General features: G+C 43.3%; 1 protein-coding gene across 1 annotated transcript in view; it reads right to left on the bottom strand.

The window, feature by feature from the left end:
- Nucleotides 1-6,094, bottom strand: part of LOC118210274 (transcriptional coactivator YAP1-like) — a 38,388-nt gene extending 32,294 nt beyond the window's left edge. Inside the window, exons 1-2 of the mRNA XM_035386307.1 lie at nucleotides 5,364-6,094; nucleotides 3,230-3,468 (exon numbers count right to left, since the gene is read on the bottom strand). Coding sequence (XP_035242198.1) covers nucleotides 3,230-3,468; nucleotides 5,364-5,564 — 440 coding nt within the window. The 5' untranslated portion in view covers nucleotides 5,565-6,094. The remainder of the gene's footprint in view (nucleotides 1-3,229; nucleotides 3,469-5,363) is intronic.
- Nucleotides 6,095-14,149: the final 8,055 nt, after the last annotated feature.

Genomic DNA, 14,149 nt, shown 5'->3' with positions numbered 1-14,149 from the left:
ACCCAAAACACGTGCGCCGTCCAACATTCACCGACAACAAGCGCCCAACCATAATCCAGCACCCATTTCTCATACTTTTAACCCATGCAAGCCCGCGGGCAACTAAAGTTGCCGAAGTCTCCCCCACTCTTTTTCCATCTGTGAATATTTTTTGGATGACTATAAATGCTTATGCAAGAAATTTCTGGGAAAAATCTGGGCTTTAAGGGGTTAATATGCACAGACAAATGTTCCACAACGCTCAAGATAATTTGTTATTGAAGATACTATAAGAAAAAAAACAGCCTCACAAAATGATTTTAGGACTGTAGGAGGGCAGAACTGCTCTTCACAAGCAAACTGTCCCGTTTCCTAACGTGACACACAGAGTTCCTGTTACCCCCTCCCCTACCTCCACTCCCAAAGTCCCCTCTCCCACCATCACTCCCCTCCCCCCTTCCCCCTGCCTGACACCCCACCCCACCCCACCCCCCCACCCCCCAGTTTATTTTGGAGCCCGAGTGAAGAACAGGATCACTCATCTCCGGGGGCAGATGAGTTTGCCAGACCTGAGAGTTCATGGCAGACTACGGCTCCTACAGTAACCCATTGTTCTGCCCGTGAAACCCAAGCCAAAAGGGTTAGAGACCAAACGCACCGACCCGCTGAACAGCGAGGGGGGGGGTGGGGGTGGGCGCGGGGGTGGGGGTGGGACAGGGAGAGGGGGAGGAGAGGAAATCACAGAGAGGTATTTTCTGTTGACTCTGAGGTCAGAGGGGAAGATAAGAGACTAGCGATTTGTAAATGACCACAGACTTACTGCACCCTTTATATTCTCAATGCAACTCACTGGTCTGGACTGTTGCATTACCGTTCAAAAATTTTCATTATTTCAACAAAAAATAATAAATAATATTCATCATCATCAAATATAACTTTCTGCAAAAACAGTTAGCCTTAGGAATGCTGCGGATTTAAACCACGAGCAGCTTGACTGGCAAACGAAAAATAAAAATGCATATAAAAAAAAAAAAAACACACAACAGCTGGCAAAGTGAAAATAGTGCTAGTTTTTTAGTTTTCAGATTTTATGTTGTTTGCCAAGTCCTCGAGGTTTACTTCCACAGCCCAAGAGTTTGAAAAACAAAGGTGAAGAGACTGCAGCTCTGTAATGGTGTATCCCGCAGCCGTGCAGCCCCGGCTGGCTAGGACAGCCCGCTCGAAGACTCTGCTCTGGAGGTCTGGTAATTAAAAAGCAATACCGTTTCAGGTCAGAGCTTGCAGCCTGACGGTTCCCGACGGCCCGGGACGATTAATCTGAGACATCGCAGCGAGATGAGGCCCCGTCACTCAGCAGAAAGCAATCTGTGATTGGTGGAGGCGCGCTGGCATGACGCAACGTGGAGAAACAGCACCTGCATCAGAAATGTCTTCCGCGGCAAGCCTTCCGAGCGGCCGGGATATCAACGATTAACCGGTTTAACCGTTAATCCCCTGCGCTTTCTTAATCAGCAACTTGCCCATAATTATTAATGCGACTCGAAACTTTAAAACCGAGCACGGTAATCCATTGTAATTTATGCGGGGAGGAAATTCGCGAAACGTCCTCAGATACGAACGTTCACGAATGTTATAATCGTACCGACAAACAGCTTCATACTGGACTTTCCTCAGCAAAACATGAAGTACAGAATCAAGCACTGACATCTGCAGATTACAACACAATATAACCGCAACTGATTTAAGATTCATTTTAAGATTACTACCAGAAAGGCATGTCATTGGCAGCCATTTTAAGTTTTTAGTCATAGCCAGAAACGCAGGCCCCCCAACTTAAAATGTATTCTCTAACTCAGAGGGATCGAACTCCAGTCCTGGATGGCTGCAGTCCCTGCTGGTTTTTGTCACTTCTTTTCAATCAACAGCAAATTTAGGCCTTTGAAAAGGGGTGTCAACTCTAAACCAATCAATGACTTCAATTAAGCCCGTAAGTGCAGGAACACATCAAAACCCAGCAGACACTGCAGCCCTCCAAAACAGTTTGACAACTGTGCTCTAATTGAACAAGCATTTTATTGCAATGACAACTACAGTTTATGCTAAAAGTGATGGCAAAGTCAATGAGCCAATGATAACCTGTGCTTCCATGTGACTCTCTCTCACAGATGCAAGACTCTAATCACATTTTCCATTATTCTTTAAACCAACCAGTCCTTGTATCTTCAAATATGGTTCTCTTAAAAAAAATAAAAAAACAAGGAAAAAACACCTCACTGAACTGTCAATGAATTTTCTGCTCCAGGGGGGGTTCACCCCTGCCCATATAAATTATGCTCCAGATAAGAATCTCTCTCTGACACCGTTTCAAACGCACAGTGTGCTGTGGTATGCGCTGTGACACAGATTTCCTACTGGGGTGGCCCCAGAGATGTGACGCACTGATAATTATTATTATTTTAAATAACCTGTCGCACGACAGAACACAGGAAGTGAAAGAAATAAGGACCATCAGGGGCCATGTCTAAATGAGCACACTTGCCTACTATTGAGTACACTTGATGAGTGCACCAGATGACAAAGTTGTTAAGTTGGCTAAATTTCCTCTACTAAGTTGCGTACTTAGAATCCCAGGGTGATATGCAAACTCCCAGGGTTTCCCCTGAGTAGAGTCGGGAGCAATACCATTCAAGGAAGTCAACGACCATTTTGGTCCCATAAATATGACGCTCAGCTTCGCCGACGTTTTCCTTCAACAACAACGACACGTGAGCTTGGCCACGTAAGGGGCGAAACTTCACGGTTGGAGAACAGTATGGAGGATATTTTTCACACACTGCCCAGCGCGCACTAGAAAGTATGCCGCATGCTTAGCAGACACTGAGGACACTGCAGTTAGGAGGTAGATTCAGATACAGCCCAGGGCTTACTCTAGAACGTATCTTTAGCCAGAAGGCCTCTAGAACAGAAGAAGAAGGAGACACACTGCAGTAGAAGAGAAAGGACAGGGCTTACTCTAGAACATATCTTTAGCCAGAAAGCCTCTAGAACAGAAGAAGAATAAACACACTACAGTAAAGGAGAAAGAACAGGGCTTACTCTAGAATGTTTCTTTAGCCAGAAGACCTCTAGAACAGAAGAAGAAGAAAGAAAACACACTACAGTAAAGGAGAAAGGACAGGGCTTATTCTAGAACAGAAGAAGAAGAAAACAGACTACAGTACAGGATAAAGGACAGAAGATCGGCGCTTACTTGAGGAAGTATCTCTGTCCAGACGGGGTCTTGGCCATCTCCCACCCCGGTGGGAGGGGCACGTCGTCGGGGATCTCGTAGGAGGACTGGCGCAGGTGCTGGGGGGGCGCGCCCGCCGGGCTGAGGCCGGGCAGGGACCCGGGCGAGCCCACGGCGGTCAGCTGGAGCGAGGCGGGCGAGGAGTGTGCCCGCACGTGCTGGGGGGCGAGGGCGCCGGCGGTGCCCGCGTCTGTGCTCGCCTGGCGAGGGCGGGGGGGGGGCAGGAGAGAGACAGATTACCAAACTGGCTACCTACATCTTTTTCCCCTCCCCAAAACTGAAACCTTGCCATCAATCTAGCTGAGCACAAACCTCTATATTTACATTACCTATGCTTTCTGCAGTCTCTATTGCCTGAGCGACTTACAAACATCATTTATTTATTTATTTTCATAGCTCTATTCATACAGTTGGGATGTATGAACAGAACTGTGTAAATAAATAAATAAAGCAGTTGAGGGCATTTACTCTGTTCAGAGGTTCACTGACAGTTACCCACCTGAGAAGTGAAGCTGATAGAGATTTTTTCCTATACTGATCCTACCAAATTACATTACAGGCATTTGGCAGACGCTCTTATCCAGAGCGACGTACAACAAATTATCTCTACTGATCCTACCAAACCTTTTCTACCAATCCTACCACCCTTTCTCTACCGATCCTACCAAACTTTCTCTACAGATAATACAAAACCCTCTACTGCTCCTACCAACATTTCTCATAAAAGCACCAAACTCTATGCAAGACTAAATTATGGGTCTTAGGAAGTATCATCAATGCATCCTGAAGCAAAATTGAGCAAATATGTGCTTGTACTTTATGTTCCATGTACTCTTGACTCAAACTTAACTTCTTACTGACACAGAACACTAAGGGTTGGGGGGGAGGCTTCAAGCCCTTCACCCCTGAGCGCTTACCATGCAATAAATCAATCAAATAAATAAATACATACATAAAAAATATCCTACAATCATTTCAATATTTTCCCACTTGTGAGTAGTAAAATGCCTTATGAGGGGAAAATGCTTCTTAAAGCTGAATGTGTCATGCACTCAAACTGTTTCAGTAAACAATGACAGGGGAATAAAAAAAACGCACATTCTCCCGAAAAAACACTAAAGTCTTCCAATGCCAAGACGAAAATCTTCAGACCAGAACGGAGAAACCAGAACCATGGAAACCTCGACTGTCGGCTAACAGGCCTACATCCTGTCATTTTGTCAAGGCGTGCAAATGGTGACACAAAGTAGCTCCATCGGTACGTGAAGGAATGGCCACTACCAAGACGCACCCAGCCCGTTTCTAACTTGTCGCAGCTAAGAGAAGGTGCTAAAATCAATACCGGGATTTGCCATCAAATGATTTCCTACGCCAGTGCACAAATAAAGAAATAAATAATGCCCCATACACAGCGCAGCCATCTCAAACTAATCCTTCCTCCACGAGCTCCATTTAATTGTAACACAAGAACAGAATAAGTGGCTTACGGATCCCAGCAGTAGGCTAGTTTGTTTAAAGTGTGAACGGATCATTAGAGTTCAGCTCGAATCTATAAAATGTTTAGAAAGTATTCACATTTGTAACATAAGGACCATAATGACCACAGCAGCAATTTTATTTTAAATAATCCAAAATTCCCTTCCATTTATTAATAGTGCCCAACACGTACCCTATCTGGGCCAGTACCTCACAAGCATGAACACAAACGCATCGCAATAAGTCAATATATTTTAACGCTTAATTAAGACACGGTCAGCCATTTCTTTATAAGCAATATATTTATATCGAAAAATGCTTGTTTACAAATAGTTTCAAGAACACAAATCGCAAGACGCAAAGTAAAAGTAACGCGCTTCCCAACACAAGTAGCGCCTCTGGAGGCGATCAGTTCGGTCCGTCACATTCGTGCAAGCTTTAGCCTAAAGTTTACAAAGAAAATAGAACGACCGTCCAACATTTTTAATCTGAAAGAACACATCGATAAAGACATATTATGTAAATATACGCATATTATAAAAGGCTTGTAAAGTTTTTTTATGTGGATGGTTAACAAAAAATTAGTAGAAACATTTGTATGTCGGAAAAAAGTTCTTACTTGTCTGGAGTGGGACTTTGGTTCAGGCGGTTTGAAAAAGGAATCGGGCAGTTTTCTCATCCTCATGGGTACCGAAGGTGGTATGATTGCATTTTTAGGGTTCATTACAGCATTAAAAAGAGCTTCCAAGTCGGTCTCAGAGTCACCTCGGACATGAACGATTTGGTGCCCGGCCGGGGGGTTATGCTGGCTCGGATCCATGGCTCCGAATTGGGGGAAAAACTCAGTTTGGTTTTCGACAAATAAAGGGGAAAAATCAATCCAAACTTTTGGAAAGCCCAAATCCAGGAGTATTGATTGCAATCATATAAACATTTCGAAGTAGCTCCAAGACGTCCGAAATTCCTCCGCTGTGATTTGTTTGTTTTTCGTTTTTATTTTTCTAAACTTTTAGCGCCGAACATATAGCAAATAACCTACTACTGTTACGGAAAAACGCCCGAACAACCGAGTTAGCTCAAGGTACGGATCCAGCAGCCTACAGTGTAGTTTGTGTTTCTCTTTCGCGTCTGGAAAAGTTAGTCGTTTCACGCTAAATACAGTAACAAGTCAAACGCACGATTTCCCTACTGTAAACTATTTTCTGCGAACTATTTTCAGTGTCCTATTTCCAATACTTTTTTATATTTATCCCAACAAGAACAAATCACTGCACGGCGCATTGCAAATCACGGTCTTCCCAAAGCCAAAAAGTTTTGCTTAACTTCGTCCTAAACTTTGGCTAGGACATCAAACTTTATGACTCATGTGATCCCTGACTCACGGTGGGCGGAGCTTAGTCTCATTAATCAGGGAGTGCGGGGGGTGGAGCTTAAAGCCGCTACACCCCATTTTGTGTGGGAAACTTTCTCTGTGACAGCCACGAAGCGCTCTGCTACAGTTCAGTTGCATGATCTCCGGCCTAATTGACCACCTGTGAGTCATTTTAAAACGAGTTTTAGTCACCGCGATATCGTTTTACATGCACATGATTACTATGATGATTTTTTTATATTCCCGAATCCTTTTGTTGTTATATTATTTTTATATTTTTTGTCTCCACAATAGAAATAGCTTCATATAATGGAAGAAAAGGTGTGTGTCTGTGTGTGCGCGCGCGCGTGTGTGTGATAAATAAAGTGCGATGGTGAATTAGTGTTACGTAAGGAATAATTGATTTATTGTTGCATCTTTATATTTTGATAACATATAAAACACATTTACACTGAGCAAATGTTTTGCAAGCTAATTAATAAATAATGAACTTTTACTATTTATTTACTTCTTATTAATTAATTAATTTATTTAATACATTCATTCGTTCACTCGTTATATGTTGCCAATTCAATTTGTAATATTTCATATGGGCTGCAATTTACAAAGATTTTTTTTTTTTTTTGGTAAAAAAAAAAGCAAAAAACGTAAAACCCAGACTCAAGTTGTGCTCAAAAACAATCTGTCCATTATAAATAATGAAATAAATATTTTTTCCTCCCCTTCTACAGTACTGCAGAGACCTAGCTCCGCCCAGTTCCCATAATTGTTATGCAAATGATCCTGTTCATTCTATTGAAAAATCATTTTGTCAAGAAGCAGGCCCTTGGATACAGGAACTGTGTTGCTGCCTTTTTCCCATACATTGAGTGGCTGAATGATGACGGTACTCATTAATCCCCTCTGGGGACTGTAAAGCCATTAAGAATGGATGCAAAAAAAAAAGGCTACTTTGTGTATTCTTTTTAAACCAGACTCACAGTATATAAGCCTGCAATGCTATTTTCATCCTCTTGTTTGGATATGGGGGGGGGGGGGGGGGGGGGGGGGGGATGGGCAGCCGTCTTTAATGGCCTGTTATTTGAGACATCAAAGTGAATAATAAATATTATGTGCCGTTCACACATCCAAAAAAAAAAAATCTGAATTATAACTGTCCAATGGTTTATATTTCTAAACTTTATCAAACAACACCTCAAGAAAAATAAATTAAATTATGATGCCATTTTAAAAATGGCATCATACATGCTTATAAAGTTTACAAATTAAACCTACAGTACAATTCCTGGAAAAGCAACTCTGCTTTGTGTGTTTTTGTGTGCAAGTGAGTGTGGGTGGGTCAATTTAAATTCTAATCAATCTAAGACCTTTTTCACATTCTGAAGGTTTATTTTTTTACATACCTAAATTTTGTTGTATTTGTGTACATTGTAAAATGTTGTAGTTTTTGAAGACTTGGTACATCTTCTGAAATTACATCAAACACACTAGATGTACATTTTTTTCGTAACTTATTGCACAGCCTGTTGATATTGCATGTTTAACAAACTCCATGATTTGGAGTAAGTGTGCTAGGTTTTAATTAGTTAACAAATTCAAATTTTATTTCCCTGTGCAGGACAGAGCGTACAGGGTTTAGGTTGCTAATGTCTGGAAGAGGCAGGACCACCCACTTTGGGGAACGGGGGGGCGGGGTGGGGGGGGGCAATCTACTGACCTCACCTCCAAGGCTCATGTTTTCCAACCCTTGTTTGTGTCATATTCTTTCTGTTTTTCTATGACTGATAAGACTGCAGGGCTTTTATCTGGAAAACAATGAGTGAGTTTATTTTTGAAAGGAAAACTAAAAAAACATAGTTTGAATTATTTAATGGATCTAATGACTTTTAGCAGTTAAGAGACAATGGTACAATCAATCTGGCTGAGTTAATTGCAAATGTATCTGAGCTGGAAGCTGGAACCTGTTTTATTTTTAATATTCAATTCTAATAATTATCATTTTAGTAATAAACCAAAAGCAAAGCTCAAAAGCCTACATTGATCATTTCACTGGTACCAGCTAAAATGAGCATTATTTAAAAAAAAACATAATACAAATAACTTATTACTTTATTTTAAAAAGGATCTGTTATAGCAATATCTTTCAGCTCCTTTCCATTTTTCGCCTGTTTTCATTGGCTGCAGCCGTGAGCAGTGATTGGACCGTGAGCCTGTTTTCCTGGCCCCCGATAGGCCAGAAATAGGTCATGTAAACAAAGAGGGCAGAGTCGGTGCCACGGCTTTGCCACGCCGAGAACGGCTCTCGTACCCAACGCCAGCGCAGCGCAGACACGTCCCTCTCAGAGGACAGAAATATCCTCCAGCCCCAAATGTGCTGAGAGAGGATGTGCTCGTCTGATTAAAACTGCCAAAAATTCAGATGGTTGCGTGGGCAAGTTTCACTCTTTATGATAAATTTCTAATAATAAAATAAAATAAAATAAAAAAAGTGGTTTAGCTTGCATTTCTACTAAACAAAGCAAAACAAAAAAAAAAACAAAAACAAATGCAACTCACTTCAAGCAACAGAATGCTATTGTTAAATTCAGTAAGTTTTTTTTACGGTGAAGTGACTCACGATGACTCACAGTCTTTTGATTCATTAAATGTCGAAATCTTAAATCTTACAGATTATAACTGAGGGTACACATGTCAGATAAATCACACATTACAGTACATACCTAAATTACAGGGGACAAGCTTTGCTGTGCTGTGCTGTTTCCAGAACACCAATCATAGTTTTAACCATGGAAAAAGTAAAATTCACAACACTGTTATTAAACCTTTTTGTGTCTCCTGTCATTGAACAAGAGCAGTGTGTCCACAAGAAAGACCACGCACGGAACAAAAGCCTGTTCAGTTCTGGTCCAAACAATTAACCCTTTGAAGAGTAGGTTGTCCGGAATGGTTATGTTGTTGTTTTTTTCAGTCAGTGTTTTAGAACTTCGTTGCTTTCCGTTACCAATAGTGGCTGTTACATCAGCGTTAGAATGTTCAGTCAAGAACATTCTAATCACATATTTGTGACGTTACACCTTAAAGGGTTAACACACATTGACAGAACCATTCAAATGGTGGACACAACACCGATTTACTTTTTAAGGACCTCTCTTTATGCTCGGAAGTCTGAAATGTTAAACTAGATGACCACGCAAACACCAAACCACTTTTGCCACACTGTCATGATGGTATGACGATTGTGGATGAGGAATTTACACACACACGCACACACACACACATATGTATATATATATATATATATATATATATATATATATATATAGCAGGATATTGTTACAGCTTATTGCCTATCCTTCTGTAAACCCTTTGTTAGTCACTCTGGATAAGAACATCAGCTTGGTACTTGAAGGTAAATGTAATGACAGTAACCCAAAAAAAAAAAAAAAAAAAAAAAAAAAACATGTTTCCATGGGAAAATAAATAAGATTTGTTTTGAAATCATGATGAGGATGACTCATTGTGGGATTGTCATATCAGCCCGGATGATGTAGGACACCCCTACTCCGTGGAGCACTCTCTCTAGCTTACCACATTTGGACCTGGCATGTTTGCCGGAATCTCCATCACTGCACTGGAATGCTCATTTACCATTTAGCCCAGAAGGAAGACTGCCCCCTACTGGTCTGTCAGCAGTACTTCCACCTGCAACCTGGTTTTCACACCCACTCATTCCTGATCAGGGTTGCAGGGCGGCTGGAGTGTATCCCAGCATGCATTTGGGCACAAAGCCGGAATACACTCACACACTCATACTGTACCTATACGGGCAACTTAGAGTCTCCAATTAGCCTATCTGCATGCCTGTGGGAGGAACCCGGATTACCCGACATAGGGGCGACATAGCTCAGGAGGTAAGACCGATTGTCTGGCAGTCGGAGGGTTGCCGGTTCAAACCCCGCCCTGGGCGTGTCGAAGTGTCCTTGAGCAAGACACCTAACCCCTAAACCCCTAACTGCTCTGGCGAATGAGAGGCATCAATTGTAAAGTGCTTTGGATAAAAGCGCTATATAAATGCAGTCCATTTACCATTTACCCGGAGGAAACCCTTGCGGACACGAGGAGAACATGCAAACTCCACTCAGGACCAAGGACCTTCCCGCTCTTACTTATGGTGCATATCTATAGACTTTTAACCTGGTTTCATTATTTCATCTTTGTTTTATCGTCTCTGTAAAACACTTGGTGCTCTTTTACTGTCCTCTTCTTCATAACTGATCTTCTTAGCGATGTGGAAGGTTATGGAGTTCATATTTGTACGATAGCCTTTCCCCCCTCTTCATCGTCCGTCCCTGCAGTTGTGGTTCCCTTTGTTTAGCAGTTGTGTGACTCTCCTGGGAAGCGCCTTGTTTCTGTTTCGCACGCTTTGGTTGCCGGGGATTTCCCCGCTCCACACTCAGAGGGTACTCTGCCGTCAGCGTCCGAATGCTGTCAGTATATTCTGCGCATCTTTTGAGATGTTTTACCCCCTCCCCTCCCCTCCCATCCCCTACCACCCCCCACCCACCCAGCTAATCTCATATTTCAGAACGCCATCAATTTCCTTTTTTGGCTGTCTTTAATGCTGCAGTCAGACCAGGTACCAGGTTCCCTCCCCCTGGAAAAGGAGAATAATGACAGGTAAGCCTTGTGAAAGGTAAGGTGTCAGAGGGAGGGAGATTGCATTGTACAGGGGGGGGGGGGTTTGGTAATTCCCCCCCCCGGAGTCCTGCGCAGGTAATCTCACCTGGGGGAATCCCTTAGATGGACACCGTGTCTTCAGGCCTCTCTTTGCGCACACCTCAACCCCCCCCCCCCCCCGCCAAAGCCCCCCCCCCACCTTTCGGCGTCTGAGAACCAGCGTCAATCACCCTCCTTGAATAACCCCAGTGGGCGATTTTAAAGAAAAAAAAAATGAAGAAGCCGCAATTTTGTGCCCTTTCATACCAAGTGAAGTGTCGGCTCTAGGGCACAGACAAGTCACCAAAACGTTAAAAAAACCCCAAAAAAAACACTTGTCTGCAAGTCTATTCTCGCAGTTTTCCGTTCTTTAGATGCAGCTTACTTAAAAGAGCATCGGAACAATGTGACCTCCACCTATAACTAACATATCACCCAAACCTGTGGTCTGCTTCTGAGGCATTTATATGGATTTTTCCAGAACAGATGGGTCACATGACTGAGTACCCAGGAATAACAGACAGGAATAAATATACCTGTGCTTTTAAAATGCAATTAAGCTACATTCGAGCCATAAAAAAGGGACCATTACTCAATCTCGATTTCTGGAGCGTGGACACAGAGGTTTTGTTAAAAATCTCTGAATACCATAAAGGTACAAACATAACTCATGGGGCAACACACAAAATGGAGAATCTTTGATTTGAAATCTGGCAAAACAGTAAAGGATTTACCTCATATCTTGCAATAATGGAAAACAGGGTCAGGAGGAGGCAGTAAATCACTTTTTACAGATTGAAAAAAAAAGACATGAGTAAATGGTCTAAATCAAATGCACTTTTAAGATTTATTTTTTTCCCAAACAACCTAAAGAAACCTCTTTTTTGGGTGGGGGGGGTGAGGGCCTGGGGTGGGGGGTTGAAATAAACAAAAGAGGAGCAGACTCAGGCAGGAACTCGTTTGGCAGGTCTGTTTGTGCCGTGCGTATAAGTTTCATCACGCCGTGAGGCCGGGGCGAACGGGTGCCAAATTCTTCAGATGTGCTTGAGCACCCCCCCCCACAACCCCCCACCCCACCACCACCTTCAGAAACAAGTCAAGGCAGGCTGTCCGGAGGCTCAGCTTCGAGCCGCGCTCAAAAACGCACGACATGCTAACTGCCCTGGATTGCTTCTACCTCAGCTGGGAGATCTCTACCCGCCGTGCTAGTTAGCCGGCGAAGCTGGGAAATCTGTACCCGCCGTGCTACTTAGCCGGCAAAGCTGGGAAATCTCTACCCGCTGTGCTAGTTAGCCAGCAAAGCTGAGAAATCTCTACCCGCTGTGCTAGTCAGCCGGCGAAGCTGAAAAATCTCTACCCGCTGTGCTAGTTAGCCGGCGAAGCTGGGAAATCTCTACCCGCTGTGCTAGTTAGCCGGCGAAGCTGGGAAATCTCTACCCGCTGTGCTAGTTAGCCGGCGAAGCTGGGAAATCTCTACCCGCTGTGCTAGTTAGCCGGCGAAGCTGGGAAATCTCTACCCGCTGTGCTAGTTAGCCAGCGAAGCCGGGACAGCCCGCGCAGTGAGGGGAACACCGAGCGGGCCGGAGTCAATTAGAGCTCTCCTGCTAAATGAGTCACTGACTGAATTTCCATGGAGGCCATGGTTGGTTTGTTTGAGGGCAAGCGGACACCACTTGGGACGATCAAGGCATTTGGAACCTTAAGAAATGGTTAAGAAATGGTTTTATTTCTGAAACGTAGCGGTGTAAAATGGAAAAGATCCCACTGGTGTGGAAGAAGAGTGAGGATGCCAGGGGTTGGCACGCGGGTACCTCCACCAGCTCTCCCTCCTGGGGGAGGCAGCGCTGGAGAAGGGTACAGGGGAAACAAATAAATATTTTTTAAAACCTACAGCCTGTGTGAGACCATGGGACACTGCCCACAGGGTGGAGATCTCACCCATATATTAAACCCCCCCCTTAATTTCATCCCCAGCCATGAGACTTTCCATACTGTGATCCCACCTGTGGCTACAACCCTCTCCACATCCCCCTCATCTGAATAAAGTGTGGAAACTACACAGCACTTTCCAAACTTTCCACCAGTTTTTTTTACTTGCTGGTTTTTTGAGGTTTAGACCCAGTCCTTTAAAGATGAGACCCAAATTTGAAAGATTCTTCAGTAAAGCGTCTTTGTGAGTGTGTCTTCTGTAAAAAATAGCACTATTATATAAATAACATTGAAATAAGAGCGTAGGCAGTCGGCTCTGTCTGTAGCTCCAGAACAGGGCACTGACCCCGAGCAGAAGGATTGTGATACTGGCACAGGGAGCAGGAATATGCCAGCCACCTGCACCTACTGGACTGCGTCCACAGACCGCTCACACACCTGCGAAGCATCAGAACATTCTGGAGTATTATTACAATTCAGCAAGAAAACTATCTTATTTAGTCTACTGCAGGCAACGTTTTTAACCCTTAGCTACACACACAGGGACCTGTTCTCACACTTGCCAAAGGAAAGATAAACTGAGGTCAGGGGGTGAATCTGACACTCTGAGGTGTATTTATGTACGCTGACATAACAAGAGGCATTTGTCCCCTCGAGACATGTTTCAGACGGAAAAAAAAACACGACAAGATCTGGCCCATCCAACAACATGCAAAACTCAAAGCCGAACCGGGAACTAATGCAAGGAGAGAACTGGTGAACTGTCCACAGAACATTGTACTAAAAAACTACATTTATGTAATTAAGTAGAATTAAGTAGTCTTTAGTAATATTTCGTACTTCAAGCTATTAACGCTATTTAAACATTCTGTTTGACAGATAGGATCTTCCAGATATTATGTACTCAAACCAAAATAAGTTATGTGTCCTTGTGGAGAAGCAAACATGTCCATGAGGATTTATCAATGAATTGATGTGTGAGTTGAATTTTGAGTTCATTTCCTGAACTGAACACAACGCTGGCTGCTGGTTTTAATATGGAGCCTGGTCCTGGTAACTGATGTGGCAGCAGACCGTGGAAAGGACAGACAGACCAACAGACAAATAGACAGCTGTAACATCTGACCCCACAGTGGCGGGTTGCAGGGGTCTCCACAGGTGAGCATCAGACCCAAGCCAAACAGAGCACATGGGATAATACAAATTTAGATTAACGCACAAGCTCAAAAACACTCCTGCGCATCCCAGAAAATATACTCAATAAAACATGTTACTCACCTAAATGTAAACTCTCCCATGCATGCATTGCATCTTCTAATACGTCATCAGGACGAAACACTTTAAACTCTCCCATTCATGCACTGCACCTACTGATATGTCATTTATTT

This window comes from Anguilla anguilla, chromosome 12 (genome assembly GCF_013347855.1).
Source record: "Anguilla anguilla isolate fAngAng1 chromosome 12, fAngAng1.pri, whole genome shotgun sequence".
In the NCBI taxonomy this organism is placed as follows: Eukaryota; Metazoa; Chordata; class Actinopteri; order Anguilliformes; family Anguillidae; genus Anguilla; species Anguilla anguilla.
Note: the sequence above shows the minus strand (reverse complement) of the source record. Positions and strands in the feature narration are given on the sequence as shown.